This window comes from Neolamprologus brichardi, chromosome 20 (genome assembly GCF_056152115.1).
Source record: "Neolamprologus brichardi isolate AB-2024 chromosome 20, ASM5615211v1, whole genome shotgun sequence".
In the NCBI taxonomy this organism is placed as follows: Eukaryota; Metazoa; Chordata; class Actinopteri; order Cichliformes; family Cichlidae; genus Neolamprologus; species Neolamprologus brichardi.
The window spans coordinates 34500993-34525067 of NC_142123.1; the positions used below are offsets into that span (position 1 = coordinate 34500993).

At 40.7% G+C, this 24075-nt stretch overlaps 1 protein-coding gene across 1 annotated transcript; it reads left to right on the forward strand.

The window, feature by feature from the left end:
* The first annotated feature begins 9434 nt into the window (after nt 1-9434).
* Nucleotides 9435-10426, forward strand: LOC148097078 (uncharacterized). The gene has a single exon (XM_087833471.1). The coding sequence runs from the start codon at nt 9471-9473 to the stop codon at nt 10167-10169; it is 699 nt and encodes a 232-aa protein (XP_087689597.1). The 5' UTR covers nt 9435-9470; the 3' UTR covers nt 10170-10426.
* Nucleotides 10427-24075: the final 13649 nt, after the last annotated feature.

The following is a 24075-nucleotide window of genomic DNA, read 5'->3' on the forward strand; positions in this document are numbered from 1 at the left end:
AAAATTAAAGCGAATGGTAGTTTAGATTTGAACAAATTCATTTAAGCTTCAGTATTACCAAATGCACTTATCAATTGCCTTATAACTAACAACATTTGTCTAAATCATCTCCAACACCCTGGAGAACAACGGGAAGAGTTTAGACGCTCTCCAAGATTACATTGATCAGTGCTGCCAGGATCTTGTAATGAAGAAGGCCCAGAGTGCAGCTTCCCCGGCCAAATCTGAGACGCCGTCGTCGAAAAGACATCGCCCGGCAGATTCCCCCGGCACAGCATCGCCAGCCGGCAAAGATATTGTCGACATACTGGAGTCAATCGACAAACGATTGTCCAGTTTCGATGCAAGGCTGTCCTTGGTGGAGATTCTTCACCGGGAATTTAAATCCTTGCGAGAATCCCTGGAGTTCAGCCAGCAGCAGGTGGAAACGCTCGCTGCTGAAAATGCCACGCTAAGGGAGTCGGTGAAATGTCTCACAGACAATGTTACTCAGCTAAATAGAGAAAATAAAAAAACAAAAAGAAACAGTTATTGATGTACAAGCTTGTAGCATGCGTGATAATCTGGTATTTTCTGGTATTCCAGAAGCTGCTGGAGAGGACGCGGAGACTACAGTAAAAAGCTTCATCAAAACCCACCTGAAGCTGCCGGAGGACACGGTGAAGAACATCGTTTTCGATAGGGTACATTGCCTCAGCCCCATGCGGGCTGCGACCGGGAGACCACGTCCTATTGTGGCCAAATTCGGCCACTTCAAACAAAAGGAACATGTGAAAAGCTGCGGCAGGGAATTAAAAGGGACGGACTTCAGCGTGAACAACCAGTTCCCCAAAGAGATCCTGGAACGACGCAGGGTCCTCTTCCCAATCCGACGCGGCTTCATCCAGAAGGGCTCCCGCGCTGTCATCGCTGTGGACCGGCTGTACGTGGACGGACAGCTCCACCGCGACCCCAACATCACTCCGTGGCTGTATTAACCTCACACCAGATAAGAATCAGCTACACCCTTTCCCCAGCCACTCACACTAACTTGCATTAACATCTGTTTAACTTACCGGTATCAAATCACATCTTAAGTGTGATTTGATAGCAGAATTAACACCGTCCCTCTCCGTCAGTGATTTAATTGGAATGTTTCCGTTTTTGTTTTTTTTCTTTTGTTTTTTTTCTTTTCCTTCTCGTTTTTTTTCTCTCTCTTCCCCTCTCTTGTTTTTATGCTGCTCACCCTTGTCCTTGTTTTCTTTCATTTTTGTTTTTCTTTCACTGCTTTGATCACCTGCTTCCACACTCATCCACAAACAACATCCTTTATGTCAACACATAGGCACCGCACGATCACGCACAATCATACGCTCAAGCACAATTACATCAGTCAGACAGCGCACACAGTCGTATAGGATACACACACTTAAGCCAAGCATACTCATATTAGTAAATATGCACACACATAGTCAGACTCAGGGAGCATCTCGCCACACATTTTTTCTCTCTCTCTTCTCTTTATTTATGAACAAGTGATGTATTCTCTCCACCTGTCTAAGCGACGCACACAGAGTACACCCCTAGTTATACACACACATCTATGGGTGCACTAAGTTTTGTTACATGGAATGTAAATGGAGCTGGCTACAGAGAAAAGAGGTTAAAAATATTTAACCAACTCAAAAAACTACATGCAGATGTTGTCCTTTTACAAGAGACCCACAGACCTCTTAGAGGTTCGAATGGACTTAAAACACCTGAGTTTCCTAATGTGTTCTCAGCTTGTTATAATTCTAGACAAAGGGGAGTAGCAATTTTAATACATAAAAATATTAATTTCACAGTACTCGATACAGTTATAGATCCAGAGGGCAGATTCTTAATCATTAAACTATCTATACTTGATAAAAAGCTATGTATTGTAAGTGTATATGGTCCAAATGTTGATGATCCCTCATTCTTTCATGGTTTGTTCAGTGCACTCTCTGAACACTTAGATGGCACACTTGTTCTTGGATGGGATAGGCTTAATACAGCAGGAACTCAGCGTAATTGGCAGTCCACAAATATAATCAAACAGTATATGAGCGACTTTGGTCTTTGCGATGCATGGCGCTCCCTTCACCCCACCAGTAAGGAATATTCTTTCTTCTCACATGTTCATCGCTCCTACTCTCGTCTGGATTATTTTTTGGTCAGCAGCTCACTGCTGAGTGACATTTCAGACACTGAGATTCACCCTATAGCTGTCAGCGATCATGCTCCTGTATCTCTAACACTAATGCACAAGAATAATACTACGCCAAGTAAAAACTGGAGATTTAATACATCACTGCTTAAAGATGAAGACTTTATTAAATATTTTAAAAAAGAGTGGACTTCATATTTAGACTATAATGACACTCCTGGAACATCAGCTGTTCTATGGGAAGCAGGGAAAGCTGTGATGAGAGGTAAAATAATTTCTTTCTCATCACATAAAAAGAAAAAAGAAAACAAAAATATTCAGAAAAAAACATCAAATCACTAGAAGAAGCCTACGCGTCCCACCAAGATCAGAAAACATTGAACAAAATACGCAAAACAAAACTAGAATTAAATGAGATAATTGATTAAAAAAAAAATAATAATAATAATAATTCTTAGTACAAAGACTACGCTTACAAAATTATGAACATGGTAATAAATCCGGTCAATTTCTAGCAAACCAGCTAAAAATCAATAAAGAAAAAACAACCATATGTGCTGTTCTAGATTCATATGGGAACACAATATATGAACCGAAACAAATAAACAACATTTTCAGGGATTTCTATGAAACGTTGTATTCACCACAAATAAACCCATCTAAAAAGGAAATTGACCAGTTTTTAGACAACATAACTCTTCCAAAATTATTAGACACTCAAGCAATGGCACTGGATTCACCACTGACGCCAGGTGAACTCCAGGAAGCCCTGATAAGTATGCCCAATAATAAGGCTCCAGGTCCAGACGGCTTTCCTGCAGAATTCTACAAAGAATTCTGGACGATTCTGGCACCAGTTTTCTACAGAACGTTGTTAGAAATCAAAGAAAAGGGCAGACTTCCATCAAATATGAATTCTGCAAACATTAATCTCCTGCTAAAACCAGGCAAAGACCCTTTATATCCCTCAAGCTATCGTCCAATATCCCTTATAAATGTAGACCTCAAAATAATCTGCAAATGTCTCTCAAAGAGACTGGAGAAAATAACCCCCCTCTTAATTCATCCTGACCAAACTGGTTTCATAAAAGGTAGGCACTCATCAACAAATAAACGCAGATTACTTAATTTAATAGACTACTCATACAGTAAAAACCTTGAAACTACAATATTCTCTTTAGATGCAGAAAAAGCGTTTGACAGTTAACTGGAAATTTCTATTTGCAACTTTACACAAATTTGGTTTTGGATCCTCTTTCATTAACTGGTTAAAAATATTATATAATTCCCCAACAGCTTGTGTCAAAACAAATGACCAGACATCCTCCAGCTTCTGTCTCCTGAGGGGCACCAGGCAGGGATGCCCACTCTCCCCTTCACTGTTTGCAATTTTTATTGAGCCACTAGCAGCAGCAATTAGACAGAATTCAGCAATTAAGGGCATAAAATGCAAGAACGTGGAACATAAAATCAGCCTTTGTTACTCTTTCTCCAAAACTCACAAACCAATATCTCTGGGGTCATTGCATTGATAAACTGTTTTGCAAGAATATCAGATTACTCAATTAACTGGTCAAAATCTACAGTCCTTCCGATTAATTGCTCCTTCCATAATTCCTCTTCTACACCACTGCAATCGGGAAATATAAAATATTTAGGTATTAATGTTTCTCCCAAGCTTGCAGATCTAACTAAATTAAACCACATCCCACTTTTAAGTAGAAGGTGATCTGGCTAGATGGAAATGTCTACCCATATCACTTATGGGAAGGGTTGCCACTATAAAAATGATGTTCTTACCAAAAATAAATTATTTATTCTCAATGATCCCAACTAAACCGCCACAAGATTGGTTCAGATCTCTAGATTCATGTATGTCCAAATTCCTTTGGAAAAATAAACCCCCACGTATAAGCTTAAAAACACTACAAAAGACCAAGGATAAAGGAGGATTAGAACTACCTAACTTTCAGCACTACTTCTTAGCCAACAGGCTTCAGTTTATCTCAGGATGGCTAAAACATACCTTCTTAGATGAACCTTGGCTAGATGTAGAACAAGCACTTTGCAATAATCTAGAGATTTCAGATCTACCATTTATCAGCTCAAACATCCAACGACATGAAAGCTTCAAAAGCATCAGCATCAGCTCTTCTCTGACAGCATGGTGGGAGTTTCTAAAATTGACGGAGTCTTCATTAATCCCATGCAAACGTACACCTATCTGGAACAACCCTGACATATTACAAAACAATAATATGATAAACTTTTCAGATTGGAGTGGTAAAGGAATCAAATATTTAGAACATATACTAGAAGGAACAGAATTTATTTCATTTGACAGACTAGTTACACAATATGGGATCAACAAGAAAAGATTTTTAGAATATCAACAAATTAGATCCAAAGTAAAAAAGAAATTTAAACCAGGTCAAGTTGAACTACAAACACTACCAAGTGTGGTTCAATTTCTTACTCTTAAAACCCCCAAATTACTATCCAAAATATACAGAATGCTTTCTAAAACAGATGAATCAATATCACTTCCTATTGCAAAATGGGAAGCGGACTTATCAGTTAACTTAGACCAAAACTTCTGGTCTCAGATTTGCTTAAAAACCTTTCGTCTAATTAGAAATCCCAGTCTTCAATTAATTCAATACAAAATACTACATAGAGTGCACTATACAGGTCATCGGATGTTCAAGATGGGCATTACGTCTACCAACAACTGCTCACACTGTCAAACCAATACACCGGACAATTACATCCACGCTCTTTGGTTCTGTCCACCAGTTCAGACGTTTTGGCGCCAGATATGTGAAGACTTATCAAAGTGTCTCAAATGTAACATTCCAACTCCCCCTTTAGTGTGTTTGTTGGGCAGCTTAGATAATGTCACTACAGAGAAGAATATAGTCCATATGGTTTTCACTGCCCTATGCATAGCCAAGAAAACAGTCCTCATGAACTGGAAAAATAAAAATAATCTTAATTCTAACCAATATAGAAATTATCTATTAGATTACATTAGTCTCGATACAGCCTCTGCCACCACATCAGATCAATTGCTCTGGGCTCCTTTGATTAGCTCCATCACCTAGTGGGGGTGGGGGGTCATAGTTTGGTCCCACCTTCGCTGTTGTGATTGGTGTGGGGGTAGGGACAGGCTTAGGGCGTCTGGGGGTTCCCCAGGAGCATCTTCCTTGGGGGGTTCAACCCGGGGTAGCAGTCATGGCCTATTAGGGGCTCTGTTGGCTCTTAGGTGACGGTTTCCTTGTGGCTGCGTGCAGTGGGGCTAGGGGAGGGTCTATGCTGACGGACGTGGGTTACTGACCTGGTAGCCTGGCTGCCCCTGGGTCCGGGACGGGCGTGAGGTTCTGGGGGTGCTCCGTCTCTGGGCTGGGGCCCTGGCCGGGCCTCGGGGGCTTGGGTCCTGGTTGGTATGTTGCTGGGGTTGTGGGCGGGTGGGTGTACGGGGGCCCGGCCCTGGCGCAGGGTGCCGCCAGTGAATCGAGCCACCTGGGGGGGCTCTTCAACTGGTGGGGGAGGTTGTTACACCTTGCAGGAGCTCTCCTCTCTTCAGGAACTCACTCTGCAGGAGGGGAAGATACAGGAGAGGTGGAGGAAGATCTCAGCCTGGGTGTCTATTGTCTTGTGTAGTCTGGAAGATGAGTGGATGGCGGGGTGGGTGCAGTTTTCTCTGTGGTGGGGTTGGGTGGGCTTTCCCGGGCTCTGTGGGGCCGGGCGGCGCTGCTGTTCTGGGCCCCGGTCCAGATGGGCCTGGGCCCCCTTTCCCTGGCGGGTTGCGGAGTATATGGGTGCCTACTGGGGTCAGCGGGGGAGCTGGCCCCAGGGAGGGGTCACTTGCCCCTCCCTTCCTTCCCTCCCCATCTCCAGCTGCCTCCCTCTTCCTGCTTTACCACAACCACCCACACATGCAGGGCCTTGGGGTAAAGGTATGTCACCAGGGTGCAGGGGAGGCATCCCCCCCTCTGTCCCCTTCTGGCTGCCTGTGCCTCAATTTTATCCCACAACTTAGACATTCACATTACTCACACTCTCATAACACATACATATAGGATCTTGGGGGTGGGCACGCTACACGGACTCCAAAAGACCATCAGGGTGTACAACCTCACCCCTGGCGTCGTTGCCCACCTCTCAATTTTAAATACACGTAGACACTGAGGGCTATCAGGAGGGGCTATGGTACCTTCCATGCCCTCCTGGGTTTTAAATGCACCTTAGAACACACATGCATCAACACTACATATGAGCGGGCGGAGGGAGGTTTTGGAGTCTTCTCACACCCCCATTCTCTGCTACCTGCTGGAGCGGGGGCCAGGAGGAGGAGTTGGCCGTCTGGGGCCTCCCTGCTGCTGCGGAGTCAGGGCAGTCTGCTTCTCCCCACCGCAGGGAAAAGGGTAACACCACCTGGGTCTGGGTGCAGTTCCCCCCTCCAGGGGCAAGGGTACCTAGACCCGGTTCTTAGAGTACGCTTGGGGAGTGTGATTGTGTGTACAGTGTCTCTCTATGTCTGTCTCCATGTTGGGTGAGTGTTGAGTAATTGCATATGAGAGCATGAGGGTGGGAATGAATGTTTGTATCTGTGTGTGCCTGTATGTCTGTGTCTATATGTCAGGTTGGGTATCAGGCGCCACCTCTCTGGGGACATCTCAGGCCCTCCAAGGTATGGAGGCCTATCTCCCCCCACCACTTCCCCTGCCAGTGGCAGACGCCCTCAGACATTGGTGCGTTGGTGGTTCTTTGTGTCCGGGGATGGGCGTCCAGGTACACACCAGCTCACTCCTTGGTGGCTGCTTGTCGGGCCTGGAGCCTGGGGCTCGCTCGGGCCACTTCGGAGGTGGGGTGCCCTCGGCCTCTCGGCCTGGGGCTCAGTCACTCTGGCACAGCTGGCTGCCGGCGGAGCTCACGGGCACGTCACTGCAACACCCCCCTGGCTTCTGCTCCGCGGCTGCTGAGTGACCCCTCATCTGGGACTCTCCTCAGCTCTTTCTGGGATAGTGGCGCGGCTGCCCCTCTGTTGGTCTTCCTTGGTCTCTTGTGTTCTGGGGGCCTCTGGATGTCTGGAGCCTTGATCTCCTCCATACCTGCTTCATGCCCTGGAGGACGGAGCTGTGGCCCCCCCACACCCTCTAGCAGATCATTACATGAAGGAACCTTTTAAAAACAAGCACGCTCATGCTCACCGGTGTACATACGGGTGCTCACACACACAAACTACACCCTTTTTGGCTCCTACCTCAAAGCACACTGTGTGCTGTCGATATTACGTGCTGCACAGCAATGTTTAATATTAAGTATTTACTGTTATATTCCCATATATCATCGTGATGTTGTTTATTATGTCGCTCTCCTTTTCTTCTGCTTGTTTTCTTTTCTCTTTCCCAACAGGTGATCCAGGTGATTGATATATGTATTTTTTTTGTCTGCTTATTTAGTTGTTTTTTGTTTTTTTGCCCTTTATCCCCGTCCCTCTTCTCCGCTGTTTTTCCCCCTCTTCCTTTCTCCCTTTTCTTTTCCTCATTCAAGTCTGTCCCGTACCTAGCAAGTGAAAATAAAAAAATAAATAGAATAAACAATAAAAGGTGAATCAAATAGACCATTAAGGCAAGGCTGGGATGGTCAATTTGGTAAAGTAAATCCGTTGGGCATCTTTCTTCGCCTTTAGACAATAATTCTGATATTCTGATTCCAATAATTCAAAAGAACCAAACGGGACAGGCAAAAAAAAAAAAAAAAAAAAGGATCATGCTACTAAAAAAAAAAAGTGAGTGTTCACAATAACCCCAGAACTAATAGATCCATCCATGTGGGGGAAACTGCAAACAGTTGAAGCAGTTTAATTGCATGCTGCTGCATGTTTTCTGTTTTTTAGTTGATTTATTTTTACTTTTAATGGTAAAATAATAATGTATATATATATATGTGTGTGTGTGTGTGTGTGTGTATGCATGTACACACATGTACACGAGTGTACATGAATAAATAAATAATATATTTAATTACTGCCCCATCTTGTGGTACGAAGTGATATTACCACCATTGCTCTCCACAATCTGTTACCTTGTTGGTAATTTCTGGTAAATAAATAAATACATGAGAATGAAACATCAGTATATAAAAACAAAAGATTGAGAAGAATTTAATTTAAAAAATAAAAAAACGATGAATGGCTCAGAGAGACTGTATGGATTTCTGACATTGAACTGCTGTGATTTTCTTTAAGACATTTTTAACAGCAGAGGGAATTTGGGATTGTCATCTGTTCTGTATATGCACCGCTCAATCTCGTCCTGTAAAGAAGAATCAAAATGAAGAACAGAAATAAAATCAGAGGTCTGTGCAGTAAATGTTTTCTTCTTCTCTAATGTAAAAAGAACAAACACAGTTCCTATAAAGACCTAAGATTACATGACTTTAGTCAATATAAAAACCAAACACATTTCATCAACAGTCCCACTTTCAGTTTGTACCTCCACGGTTTATCTGTATACAATATACTGGTGGACTGTTTGGTTCTCCACTGGCCCAGTTTATGAAGTCAAACTGGGAACCATCACTCCACATCCACACAGTTTCCTGGAAGAATAAAGTTCAGTTTGTTCTGATGTACTTTGATGCATCTATGCTGAGAGTGCAGACATGAGACCTCTTACACCACTCAAAGACAATGAAGGTTCATTTTGTTTGTGGAGGTAAAAAATGAAAAGAAAAATCAAGTCAACAGCAACATCTGTCTCCAGGAACAAAGTCCAAGGCCAGTAATGTTCTGGGGACAGAGCTGGACTCCCTTAAGGTGGTGTCAGAGAGGCGGATGCTGTCCAAGATAAGGACAATACCTCCCACCCACTCCATGACGTGCTGGCCAATCACAGGAACATGCTCAGTGAGAGACTGAGATTACCCACAATGCACCACTGAATGGCACAGAAATCAATCCTGCCTGTGGATCTCTCTGTACAGCTCCTCCATTGGATGCACAGTGTAGTGTAGTAGGTGGACAGCCTACTATCTGCATCTCTCTACAGAGACAAAAACTACTACTATGATAAGAGGGGCACCTTAATTTCAGCTTAATGTTTTATTATTTTTGTGTAATATATCAGGGACTGTGATATATTAGAGCTATTGCATTTTATTCAGGGCTGCACCTATCAATAATTCTAGTCTATCAATTGTTCCATCGATTGAAGAATCAAATAGCAATAATTAATAATTAATTTTGGCAACCCTCAAAGGTGGGTCGCAACCAGCGGGCCTTAAAGCCGTTAAGATGCCGCCTAAGAGGAGCACCGTTAATGAGGAGGAACTGGAGGACATAAAGAAATCCCTAAACTTTATGTCAGAAGAAATAACAACAATTTCAAAACAACAAAAACTGATACTTAATTTGATGGATGATATTAAAGAACTAAGAAGGCAGAGCGAGGAAAAGGACAAGAAGATTGCTATGCTGGAAGGACGGGTGTCAGATCTGGAACAATATTCAAGAGTAAATGATGTGATAGTGACAGGACTGGAAACCAAGCATCAGACATATGCGAGGGTAGCAGCATCAGAGAGAGGGGAGCCACCCGAGCAAGAGCTACGCTCTTTGGAAGAACAGGTACTGGCCTTCTTTAAAAGCAAAGGTATCGAAATGGACAATAAAAATATTGAGGGATGCCATCCTCTTCCAAGGAAAAACAAAAATCAAATACCTGCCATTATCATGCGTTTTGTTAATAGAAAACAGAAAAAAGAACTGCTCAAGCAAGGAAGAAAGCTAAAAGGTACAAATGTTTATTTAAATGAACACCTAATCAAGAAAAATGCAGACATTGCAAGACAAGCAAGAATGTTAAGAAAACAGAAGAAAATACAGTCAACTTGGACGTCAGACTGTAAAATATTCATTAAGTTAAATGGAACACCAGAGCAGGCTAAGGTTCTAGTCATCAAAGAGATGACGGAACTAGAAAAATATAACTGATAAATGCAAAGCAGTGCTGAATATGATGGGACCGTCCAAGTGCACAACCAACGCAGATGTCTGACAATTTTCAACTAACAACTCATATAGATATTGAAAATAAGACATTGATGTATGACAGTAACATAGATCCTGATTGTAATTTCTTTAACAATAAGACAAATGAATGCAATTATTATACAAAGGAGCAACTTAAAAAGGAATTCAAGGTAGATCAGGGTATAACAATGGTTCACTTTAATAGTCGAAGCTTATGTGCAAACTTTCAATCCATCAAAGACTATATAACACAGTTTGAACAGCCATTCAATGTGATAGCCATATCGGAGACCTGGATAACTCCTGGAAAAGAAGAAGACTTTAAAATAAATGGATATGAATTCCTTCATGTAGACAGGATCAATAAGAAAGGAGGTGGGGTGGCACTTTACATTGATAAAAACCTAAAGTACGAAAGAATGGGAAGAATGACAACTGTTATTGATGGAGTGATGGAATGTTTATCAGTGGAAATAAGTATGGAAAAAAGGAAAAACCTAATTGTCAGTTGTATATATAGAACACCAGGATCTAAGATTGAGATATTTAAAGATAAAATGGAGGACTTATTTACAAATATAAATCAGAAAAGAATGTTTATTTGTGGGGACTTTAATATTGACTTATTGAATCCAAATCATAATAAGAGTACAGAAGAATTTATTGATTCCATGTACAGCATCGGTTTATTTCCACTGATAACAAGACCGACCAGAATAACATCTCATTGTGCAACTCTATTAGATAATATATTTACAAATATAATAGAAGGAAATATAAAAAGTGGGCTGTTAATCAATGATATAAGTGACCACTTACCAGTCTTTGCATCTTATAATTGCCATTATAAAGTGAACAATGATGGACATAAGATTATTTACAAAAGAATAAGAACAGAGAAGACATTAAATTGTCTTAGAAATGAACTTTTAAAGCAAGAGTGGAATATTGTATATGAACAAACAGAAGTTAATAAAGCTTACGAAGGATTTTTAAGAACATTTAACACATTACTTGATAAAAACTGCCCAGTAATTGAAATCAATAGGAAACACAACTATGCAGGAAGACCATGGATGACTAAAGGACTACAAAATGCCAGTAAAAAAAAGAATACCCTATATCGAGAATTCATAAAAAAGAGAACAATAGAAACTGAAAGGAAGTATAAAACTTACAAAAATAAATTAACTAATATAATGAGATCCTGTAAAAGAGAGTATTATATTAAAAGGTTAGAACACAATAAAGATAACACAAGAGATATATGGAATGTATTAAACAGTATAATCAAAAATGAATCAAGGAATAATGATTACCATGGGTACTTTATAGAAGGGACAAGAAGTATTAATAACATGGAAGAGATAGTAAATGGCTTTAATGAATTCTTTGTAAACATAGGGCCAAAACTGGCAGAAGAAATAAAGGTTGATGGAATAGAAAGGGACACTGGTGAAAATATTGAAAGGAATAGTAGCTCAATGTTTTTAAGAGCAGTGGAAGAGAAAGAGATTTATGACATAGTTAGAGGACTTAAGAACAAAACCAGTGCAGACTGGAATGATATTGATATGGTAACAGTAAAGACAGTTATTGATGGTATTGTAAAACCATTAAAATATATATTCAACTTGTCGTTTCAAAAAGGGGTTTTTCCACAAAAAATGAAAGTTGCTAAAGTTATTCCCATTTACAAAACCGGTGAAAGGCATCATTTTACAAACTATAGACCAGTGTCAATACTCTCCCAGTTCTCTAAGATACTGGAAAAACTTTTCATAAAAAGATTTGACAGTTTTGTGGAAAAATATGAATTAATGACAGAGAGTCAGTATGGGTTCAGAAGCAACAGATCAACAGCTTTGGCATTAATAGATTTAATGGAAAAGATAACGGAATGTATGGATAATAAGAGGTATGCGCTCGGCGTTTTCTTAGACCTAAAGAAGGCATTTGATACGGTTAATCATGAAATTCTATTAAAAAAACTGGAAAAGTACGGGTTTAGGGGAGTGGTTTTGGAATGGTTAAAAAGCTATGTTGGGAATAGGCAACAATATGTACAAATAAATGAATATAAATCTAATTTGATGGATATAGCTTGTGGAGTACCTCAAGGTTCAGTACTGGGTCCAAAAATGTTTATTATGTACTTAAATGATATCTGCAGAATATCGGAGATTTTAAAGTTTGTAATATTTGCAGATGACACCAATATACTGTGTTCAGGTGTGGAATTGCCACAGGTTTTGGAGATGATCACACAGGAATTAACTATATTAAAGAAGTGGTTTGATATAAATAAATTATCATTGAATCTAGATAAAACCAAATTTATGTTGTTTGGAAAACAAAAGAGAAACATCAAAGTAGAAATATGTGTTGACAATGTATATTTAGAAAGAGTAAATGAAATAAAATTTCTTGGGGTGATCATTGACCACAAGCTCTGTTGGAAGCCACATATTACTTATGTTCGGGGGAAACTGGCACGGGGCATTGCCGTCCTGGGGAAAGCAAAGCATATGCTGGATCAGAAAGCACTGCACATTTTATACTGTGCTTTACTACTGCCATATATGAGCTACTGTGTAGAGGTCTGGGGAAATACATACAAAAGTAACACACAAACAATAACTGTAATACAGAAAAGGGCCATTAGATTAATAAATTATGTGGGGTACAGGGACCATACAAATGCACTCTTTGTCAAAATGCAAGCTATTAAATTCCAAGACTTGGTGAAGCTTAAAACAGCGCAAATAATGTATAAAGTAAGAAATAAATTGCTTCCAAAAGAAATCTGTAAATTGTTCATAGAAAGAGAAGGTGGGTATAACTTAAGAGGGAAATGGAATTTAAAAATACAAAGTGCCAGAACAACTTTAAGAACGATGTCTATCTCAATTGCAGGAGTTAAATTATGGAACAGTCTAACAGAAGAAATAAAAGAAAGTAAAAACATAAAACAGTTTAAAGTAAAATATAAAAACCTGATTTTAAATAAGTATAACAATGAAGAAAACGGGGTTAACCCAGGACGGTAATGTTGCTGGTAACGGTGTTGTGGTTCTTTTTTGGGGGTTTTTTTGTTTTGTTTTGTTTTGTTTTGTTTTGGTTGTTTGTTTTTTCCATAATTTGTGCATCTGCAAATATAAACCTTCTGTTTTTTTTTTTCATATGAAAGAAACTATACCCTGGTGGGGATTGCTAATTTCTTGTTTTTGATTTATGTATGTTTTGTTTTGTTTTGCTTTACTTTTGTTTCATATGTTGTTTGTTTTAATTTAAGAAAATTTATGAATGAGAGGTAAAACTTGAGGGGGTAGGGACAAATAAGTGAATACTTCTACCTACTCCTTTTCAAACAAATAATGGAATAATATATTGTAATGATTGTGAAGGCTCATGTTTGAAATAAAAATGAACTGAACTGAACTGAACTAATATTCAAAAGTGGAAAAAAAGGTCTTTCAAAATAAACTGGTCAATGGTTTCCATTTTAGAAATGTGTTTTAATAGTTGTACTGCATATATATAACCTTGCATACCTAAATTATTTCATTTCACACACGATATTAAAATGAAAGAAAGCACTATCTTAAATGCAAAAATGAATAAACAATAATAATAATCAAGTACAGCAATGTCAAATAAAACAAGGTTTACATGTAACTGAAATAATGCATTAAATGTTTTACAGTGTTGTAACTCCTGGATGACGTAGGTTATAGTGTTTTTAATAGTTTATGTGTGCAGTGAGTGAGTTTGTGTCTGTAAGCCTCTAAAGGGCTATGTGGTGGCTGCAGAGAAGAAATGTGAGCATGTCAGCATTCTGATGTTGTCCTGTGCTTTCATGACTTCATTTGATGGTGTAGATGTTTTACTGTCCCATGTCCAACTTTATTGGCCTGCAGAGGGAAAAAAAGGTTTTACAAAATGTAAAATTTAATACAGTTTTATTAATATAATATATTATTTCTCTTTAAATATGAAAAAGATGTTCCAAAAAACTTACAAAAAATAAATACTCTAGTGAACATGTGCCCCTGCTTGCTACATGTACCTCAGTGAGCTACTTGATTTAAACATCAAATGAGACTAAGTTAAATTTTAAAGGAGGAACATTAACAAACATGTGCAGCAGGACAAACTTTAATGTGCTGAATTTACTGAAGAGACTCAGTGTCAGTTTTGTGACTGAACAATATGTGTTTTTTTGCAACTGATGGCAAATGTACTTGTTTCCTTTTCAGGAGGACAATATTTAAATGAGTCATAAAAATGTGAATTAATAGTCTGTGGAACACAATTTAATGTAAATTGGATGAAGTGTAATCATGAAAATCCTGTCCTCTGCCTGTTGTGGTTGTGATAGCTGCTGATAGGTTTATTTTCAGTAGCGTAATATATTATTAGAAAGTTTGCTCAATATTCACTTGCATGGATGCTCAAAGCTGTTATCGCAGTGCCAAAACTTTGTCTTTGTCCTAAAACTCTTCACACAGTCATGATCTGCGCTGAGTGTTCAGAGGTGAACGCCATTTATAACCGCTTTCATGAATCAAAGCAGAAATGAAGTAAAATTAGCATCGTTTGCCAGCAGTGTGCACAGAGTGAACAACTATCTATAAGAAACAGAAAATGTTAGAATAATGGCTGAATGTTGCAATGTGCTATTAAAGCCAAGAAGCGATGCATGCTTCAAACACATGTCGCAGTAGTAGCTGCATGGCTGTTTTCAGAGAGAATTTATTGTGTAAAACCTGAGGTTGGATAAGATTCTGGTTTTCTTATTTTTCCTGCTGTGACCCAGTTTAGCTCCTTTCCTCTTCATCTTTAAGGAATTCTGTGATTGCAGTAAAATTCCCTCCATCATCACTGATCCCAGCTGACCTGTACTGGACTAAACATGAATCCTAAAGCCTGTAATACAACAAAGAACATTACTAATGAACACCGATTACACAGAACCTTTGATCAGTTAATATATAACTACATAGATTTTATTGCAGCAGCCTGATGTTGAGAGTTTGTCTGTAAGTTTAACAATTGTTGTTAAAAAACCATAAAAACCACAAAGTTTAGGCATGAAGTGTAAAATAAAGTTAGAAGCAACATACATGATCTGCACAACTTGTTTACATCCTGCACACATCCTGTTCGTTACCTTTTGAACACCTGCTGCTGATTTAGAAAACACATATTCACTGGTGACGGTCACAGTTTAATGTAACGTCACAATAGTCTGCACAAAATAAGCAAATGTAGCTCGTTTCCTCTGCTGCAGCATGTGTTTACCCTCAAGGTGTTCTTACTGTCACCTGTGACACTGGAGCAACTGTGACCATTTCCTCTGGGGTTAACAAAGTCTTTTAATCGTGTAGGACTTAATTAGATCTTCCCTCCAATCTGGACGACACCAAACATCCACTGAAATGTGAAAAAAAATGTTTTCTTCATCTTTGTTATTATCATTTTTTGTTTTTCATCTAATCTTTTTGTTTCTGTGTCCACATCATAACTTTTTCTGTCCTTTTTGATTTTCTGTTTGAATTATACAAAACTACATTTTGCTTGTTAAAATTACTTTGTAAACAGTTTGTCATGGTCCTGGGTCGTTAGACCCAGCATTTTGTGTTATATTGGTGTCACCATATGCTTAGGGTTTATTCTTGTTTTCTTAGTTCCTAGGGTTTTGGTTCTTGTGCTTAGTGTGCTGTTCTCCCTACCTGTGTCCTCCCCCCAGGTGTTCTGTTCGTGTATCTGAGTTTGTGTTTGTAAAACAGTCTGAGATCTTCCTGTTTTACTTTGAAGGTCCTGTCTCATTATCCCATTAGTTTCAACTGTGTTCACCCCATACGTGCCATTTCAATACAATACAATTTTATTTATATTGCACATTTAAAAACCAGATGTATGCCAAAGGGCTTCACAGAAACCAAATAAGAGCAATGATAAATACAAGTAAATAAAATAAAAAATGTACCAAAAAAATGTACTATATACTAACAGGTGGAAAACATAACTAACCAATCATACAGCAGGCATAATCATAAAAACAATAATAAAAGCAAAAAAGATAAGTTACAGTTCACTTAAAAATGCGGGCTCTAGGAGGCAGGGAAGGCAAGGATAAATAACTACGTTTTTAATCAAGATTTAAAAGATTGAATTGAATCAGACGCGTGAATAGCTTGATGGAAATTATTCTAGAGGTAGGGTGCAACAGAGGCGAATACGTGGTCACCTCTGGTCTTAAGGCGACATCTAGGTCGCACCAGGAGCATTTGGCCTGCTGATCTACGCGCCCAGGGGTATTAAAAGCTGAGGACATCCGTAAGAAAGCTGGGCGTGGTGTTATTTATGATTTTAAAAGTGAGCTATAACATTTTAAAATCAATGCAATATTAGATGTAAAGCCAGTGCAGGTCGCAGAGAACTGGAGTAATAGACTCAAACCTACCAGTTCCGGTTAAGAGACGTGCAGCAGCATTTTGAACGAGCTGCAGTTTGTAAACAAGGGCAGAATGGAGACCAGTGTAGAGGGAATTACAGTAATCTAATCTTGATGTAACAAAGGCATGGATACGTTTTTCCATGTCCTTACGTGGTATGTAGGGCTTGGCCTTAGAGATTAGACGTAATTGATAGAAACCAGATTTAACTACAGAGGACACATGTTTGTCCAGCTTGAAGGAACTGTCCAAGACAACACCCAAGTTCCTCGCAGTATCAGAAAGGGAGTCAGCAAAGAGCCCAAATATACCAGTTCGTTCATCCCGAGGGATGGGAGTATCAAAGATGACAATTCTGTCTTCTTATCATTTAAAATGAGGGAATTGCTCACTAGCCAGTTTTTAACTTCACTCATACATTTTTTTATTTTTTTTTGTGTCCCGTTTGGATCTTTAGCCATCAGAATTGTTGTCTTAAGGCCAAGAAAGATGCCAACTGGATTTATTTTACCAAGTGGATCATCATGGCCTTGCCATATTGGTCCATTTGATTGACCTTTATTATAATTATGAATTTATTTTATTCTTGGTTACTACAAACGGGACAGATATGACTTGGGGATAGGACAGGGAGAAAGAATGAAAGAAAGAGAGGAAGAGAAAGAAAACCAGAGGGGAGAAGAGACGGTGAGAGAGGGGGTAGAAAGAAAGAAAAACAAACAAAACACCTGGATCACCTGTATGGAGAAAAAAAAACAGAAGAGAAAGCAAACAAAAAAAGAGCAACATAATAAAAACAACACCATCACAATAAACTAGCTAGCAGTAGATAACAGTAGATACTAAATATTAAACGATATTGTGCAGCATGCAAGATAGACAGCGCACAATGTGCTTTGAGGCAGCAGGCAAGAAAGGTGTAGTTTGTGTCTGTGACCACCCGTGTGTACACCTGTGTGCACACCTGTGTGGATCAGCATGCTTGTATTCCAAAGGTTTCTCCATGTAACGATCTGCTAGGGAGTGTGGGGAGCCATAGCCCCGTCCCCCAGGGTATGAAGCAGGTATGGAGGAGATCCAGGCCCCAGATATCCAGAGGCCCCAGAGTACAAGGACCCGAGGAGGACTACCAAAAGGGGGGGAACCGTGCCACCCTCCTGGGAAGAGCTGAGTAGAGCCCCAAACGAGAGGTCACCCAGCAGCTACGGAGCAGAGGCCAGAGGGGGTTGCAGTGGCGTTCCCGCGGGCTCTGCCGGCAGCCAGCTGTGCCAGAGAGGACCGAGCTTCAGGCCCAGAGGCCAGAGGCCAGAGGGCATCCCATCCCCCGGAAGGGGCCCAGCCGGGCCACAGGCGCCAGGCCCCGCCAATCGGCGTACATACATGAGCGCCCAGCCCCAGACGACAAGGACCACCAACATACCAACGTCTGAGGGCATCAGCCACCGGCAGGGAGTGTGGTGAGGGGAGATAGGCCTCCGAACTTTGGAGAGCCTGAGATGTACCCAGAGAGGTTGAGTCTAAGACCCAACCTGACATATAGACACAGACAAACAGGCGCACGCAGACACAAATGTGCATTCCCGACTCATATGCACAACCAGATACTCGGCACTCACCCAACGTATAGACAGACACAAATAGACACTGCACAGACAGTCGCACTCCCCAAACATACACTATATCCCAGGTCCAGGTACCCCCGCCCCCAGAGGGGCAAGCCGCACTTAAACCCAGGAGATGTAACCCTTCTCTCTGGGGTGGAGGCAAGCGGACCACCTCCTTATCTGCAGTAGCAGGGAGGCCCCGCATCCCAGACCCCAATCTGACGGCCAGCACCTCCTCCCAGCCCCCCAGCCCTGACGGCTAACAGAACCGGGGTGAGTGAAGACCCCAAACTTCCCTACGCCCGCTCATATGTAGTGTTGCTGCGTGCTGTTCTAAAGTGCATTTAAAACACAGGAGAGCATGGTACTTGCTTCCTCTCAGAGAGCAGCACGGCTCTTCCCGAAAACCCTCAGTGTCTATATGCATTTAAAATTGAGGGTAGGGCACCAGCGCCAGAGGTGGGTTGGAATACACCGACCATCCTCTGGATGCTGTAAAACGTGCACAACCCCAACGCCCTATATGTATGTGTTAGGTGAGAGTGTGAGTAATGTGGATGTCGAGGTTGCAGAATAAAATTGAGGCACAGGCGGCCAGAAGGGGACAGAGGGGGAGTGCCTCCCCTGCACCTTGGTGACATACCTGCACCCCAAGCCCTGCATGTGTGGGTGGGTGTGGTAGAGCGGGAATAGGGAGGCAGCTGAGGATGGGGAGGGAAGAAAGGGAGGGGCAAGCGACCCCTCCCTGGGGCCAGCTCCCCCGCTGACCCCAGTAGGTACCCCCACACTCTGGAACCCACCAGGGCAAGGGGGCCCAGGCCCATCCGGACCGGGGCCCGCAGCAGCAGCACCGCCCAGCCCCAAAGAGTCCGGGGCAGCCCACCCGACTCCACCCCAGAGAAAACTGCACCCACCCCATCATCCAATCATCTCCCAAACTACACAAGACAATAGACACCCAGGTTGAGTTCATTCTCCACCTCTCCTCTATCTCTCCCCCCACCTGCAGAGTGAGCTCCTGTAGAGAGGAGACCACCTGCAAAGATATAACAACCTCCCCACCAGTTAGAGAGCCCCCTAGTTGGGCCGATGCACCATAGGTCCGCTGCACTGGGGCTGAGCCCCCCTGCACCCACCCGCCCACAGCTCCGGCGACACAACAGCCAGGACCCAAGCTCCCAAGGCCCAGCCAGCACCCCACACCGGGGGGCGGAGCACCCCCAGACCTCCAAGCCTCCACGCCCGTCCCGGACCAACCATGGGGCAGCCAGGCTACCAGGCCAGTAACCAACGTCCGCCAGCACAGACCCTCCCCCATCTCCGCTGTACGCAGCCACAAGAAAAACACCATCTAAGAGCCCCCAGAGCCCCTAACCAGGTCATGGCCACATCCCCCGGGTTAGGCCCTCCAGGGAAACGTCCCTAGGGACTCCCCAGACGCCCTAAGGCCGTCCCTACCCCCATATCAACCACAATAGCGTAGGCACGACCAAACCATGACCCCCCCACCCCCACCAGGTGATGAAGCCGATCAAAGGAGCCCAAAGGGATTGATCAAATGTGAATGCAGAGGTTGTATCAAGACTAATGTGATCTATTAGATGGTTTTTATATTGGTTAGAATTAAGATTATTTTTATTCTTCCAGTTAAAGAGGACCATTTTCTTGGCAATGCATAGGGCCGTAAAAACAACGTGGGCTGTGTTTATTTCTGCAGTGACCTCATCCAAGTTGCCCAGCAAGCATACTAAAGGGGAGGCTGGAATGTTACATTTCAGACACTTTGATAAGTCTTCACATATGTCACGCCAAAATTTCTGAACTGGTGGACAGAACCAAAGAGTGTGGATGTAATTGTCCGGTGTATTTGCTGTGCAGTGTGAGCAGTTGTTGGAAGGCGTATAGCCCATCTTGAATATCCTATGACCTGTATAGTGCACTCTGTGTAATATTTTGTATTGTATTAATTGCAAACTGGAATTTCTGATCCATTGAAAGGTTTTTAAGCAAATCTGAGACCAAAGGTTTTGGTCTAAGCTGATCGATAAATCTGCTTCCCATTTTGCAATAGGAAGGGATATTGATTCATCTAGTGTCCTGTATATTTTAGACAATAATTTGGGGGGTTTTAGGCTAAAAAATTGTACCACACTTGGTGGTGTTTGTAGTTCAACTTGACCCGGTTTAAATTTCTTTTTTACTATGGATTTAATTTGTTGATATTCCAAAAATCGTTTCTTGTTGATCCCATATTGTGTAACTAGTCTGTCAAACGAAATAAAGTCTGTTCCTTCCAATATATGTTCCAAGTATTTAATTCCTTTGCAACTCCAATCTGGAAAGTTTATCATATTATTGTTTTGTAATATGTCAGGGTTGTTCCAGATAGGTGTACGTTTGCATGGGATTGATGAAGACTCTGTCATTTTTAGAAACTCCCACCATGCTGTCAGAGAAGAGCTGATATTGATGCTTTTAAAGCATTCATGTCGTTTGATGTTTGAGCTGATAAATGGTAGGTCTGAAATTTCTAGGTTATTACATAGTGCCTGTTCCACACCTATCCAAGGTTCATCTAAGAGGGTGTGTTTAAACCATCTAGAGATGAACTGAAGCCTGTTGGCTAAAAAATAGTGATTTAAGTTAGGCAGATCTAATCCTCCTTTATCCTTGGTCTTTTGTAGTGTTTTTAAGCTGACACGTGGGGGTTTATCTTTCCAAAGGAATTTAGAAATATACAAGTCTAGAGATCTGAATCAATCTTGTGATGGCTTATTTGGGATCATTGAAAATAAATAGTTTATTTTTGGCAAGACCATCATTTTTATAGCGGTGACCCTTCCCGTGAGTGATATGGGTAAAGATTTCCATCTAGCCAGATCACCTTCTACTGTCTTTAAAAGTGGGATGTGGTTTAATTTAGTTAATTCTGAAAGTTTAGGAGAAACATTAATACCTAAATATTTTATATTTCCACATTGCATAATAATAATCTGAGACACTTGAGAAAGAATTTATCAATTCAATGACCCCAGAGAGATTGGTTTGTGAATTTTGGAGAAAAAGTAACACATCATCCGCATAAAGGCTGATTTTATGTTCTACATTCTTACATTTTATGCCCTTAATTGTTGTAGCCTGTCTAATTGCTGCTGCTAGTGGCTCAATAAAAATTGCAAACAATGAAGGGGAGAGTGGGCATCCCTGCCTGGTGCCCCTCAGGAGACAGAAGCTGGAGGATGTTTGGTCATTTGTTCTGACACAAGCTGTTGGGGAGTTATATAATATTTTTTACCAGTTGATGAAAGAGGATCCAAAACCAAATTTGTGTAAAGTTGCAAATAGAAATTTCCAGTTAACTCTGTATTATGGTTTCAATGTTTTTACTGCATGAGTAGTCTGTTAAATTAAGTAATCTACGTGTATTTGTTGATGAGTGCCTACCTTTAATGAAACCAGTTTGGTCAGGATGAATTAAAAGGGGGTTTATTTTCTCTAATCTTTTTGAGAGAGCTTTGCAGATTAGTTTAAGGTCTACATTAATAAGGGATGTTGGACGATAGGTTGAAGGAAATACCGGGTCTTTGCCTGGTTTTAGTGAGAGACTGATATTTGCAGAGTTCATATTTGGTGGTAGTCTACCATTTTCTTTGATTTCCTGCAACATCCTGTGAAAAACTGGTGCCAGAATTGTCCAGAATTCTTTGTAAAAATCTGTTGGAAAACCGTCTGGACCTGGAGCCTTATTATTGGGCATACTTATCAGGGCTTCCTGGAGTTCACCTGATGTCAGTGGCGAATCCAGTGCCATTGCTTGGGTGTCTAATAATTTTGGAAGAGTTATGTTGTCGAAAAATTGATCAATTTCGTTGTTAGATGGGTTTATTTGTGGTGTATATAAAGTTTCATAGAAATACCTAAAAATTTTGTTTATTTTTTTAAGATCATATATTGTATTCCCAGATAAATCTTTAACAGCACTTATAGTTGTTTTTTCTTTATTGATTTTTAACTGGTTAGCAAGAAATTGTCCGGATTTGTTACCGTGTTCATAATTTCGCAGGCGAAGTCTTTGTACTAAGAATTTAGTCTTTTTATTAATAATTTCATTTAATTCTAGTTTTGTCTTGCGTATTTTGTTTAATATTTCTTGATCTTGGTGTGACACATAGACTTTTTCTAAGAATTTGATGTTTTTTTCTAGTTCCCGAATATTTTTGTTTTCTTCTGTCTTCTTATGTGATGAGAAAGAGATTATTTTACCTCTCATCACAGCTTTCCCTGCTTCCCAGAGGACAGATGCTGATGTTCCAGGAATGTCATTAAAGCCTAAATATAGAGTCCATTCTTTTTTAAAGTATTTGATAAACTCTTCGTCTTTGAGCAGTGATGTATTAAATCTCCAGTTTTTACTTGGCATAGTATTATTCTTGTGCATTAGTGTTAAAGATACAGGAGCATGATCGCTGACAGCTATAGGGTGAATCTCAGTGTCTGAAATGTCGCTCAGCAGTGAGCTGCTGACCAAAAAATAATCCAGACGAGAGTAGGAGTGATGGACATGTGAGAAAAAAGTATATTCCTTACTGGTGGGGTGAAGGGAGCGCCATGCATTGCAAAGACCAAAGTCGCTCATATACTGTTTGATTATATTTGTGGACTGCCAATTACGCTGAGTTCCTGCTGTGTTGAGCCTATCCATTTCTTCATTTAGTCCAAGGTTGAGGTCTCCCCCAAGAACAACTGTGCAATCTAGGTGTTCGGAGAGTGTACTAAAAAAACCGTGGAAGAATGAGGGATCATCAACATTTGGACCATATACACTTACAATACATAGCTTTTGGTTAAGTATGGATAGTTTGATGATTAGGAATCTGCCCTCTGGATCTATAACTGTATCGAGTACTGTGAAATTAATATTTTTATATATTAGAATTGCTACTCCTCTTTGTCTAGAATTATAACAGGCTGAGAACACATTAGGAAACTCAGGTGTTTTAAGTTTATTCAAACCTGTGACAGGCATGTGGGTTTCTTGTAATAAAACAACATCTGCCTGTAATTTTTTAAGTTGGTTACATTTAAAGAAGTGTCGCAATGACGATGTGACATCATCAGCCAGTTTAAAATAGATTTGAATGTCATCCGCATAAAAATGAAGGGAAATATTGTATTTATCAAAGATTCAGCCCAAGGGTAACAAGTACAGAGAGAACAGCATAGGACCAAGCACAGACCCCTGGGGGACACCAGAGGTAACAGGGGCAATGGAGGAGGCGTAGGTACCCATGGTGGCAGAAAAGGACCTTTCTGATAGATAGGATTTAAACCAGCTAAGGGCACTGCCCGTGATGCTCAACCTTCATTAAAAGGACATTACAGTCCACCTAATCAAAAGCAGAGAACAAATCAAGCAAAACTAAGACCACAGGGCGCCCTGAGTCAGCAATTGAGAGAAAGTCATTAAGATTCTCACCAATGCAGTTTCCGTGGCTTAAACCCTGAATGAAATTTTCCCCGATAGTGTTTTCAGATATTATTATTATTTTATAATATTTGTATTTATTTGATGACTAAATCACATTTTTGTTATTAAGTATTGTGATAATGATGTGCGCGTTCACTCAGGATCTAAAACAAACTGACGAAATCTTTGTGACTGATGATTTTTCTGATGATTCTTTTCAGCACAGAAAGCTTCATCTTTTAAAAATGATGAATAATTTTCATTTTCATTCACTTCAAAAACAAGTCTGAATGTACCGACCCTAAAAGATTATCTTTAGAAGTTTATTATTTGAG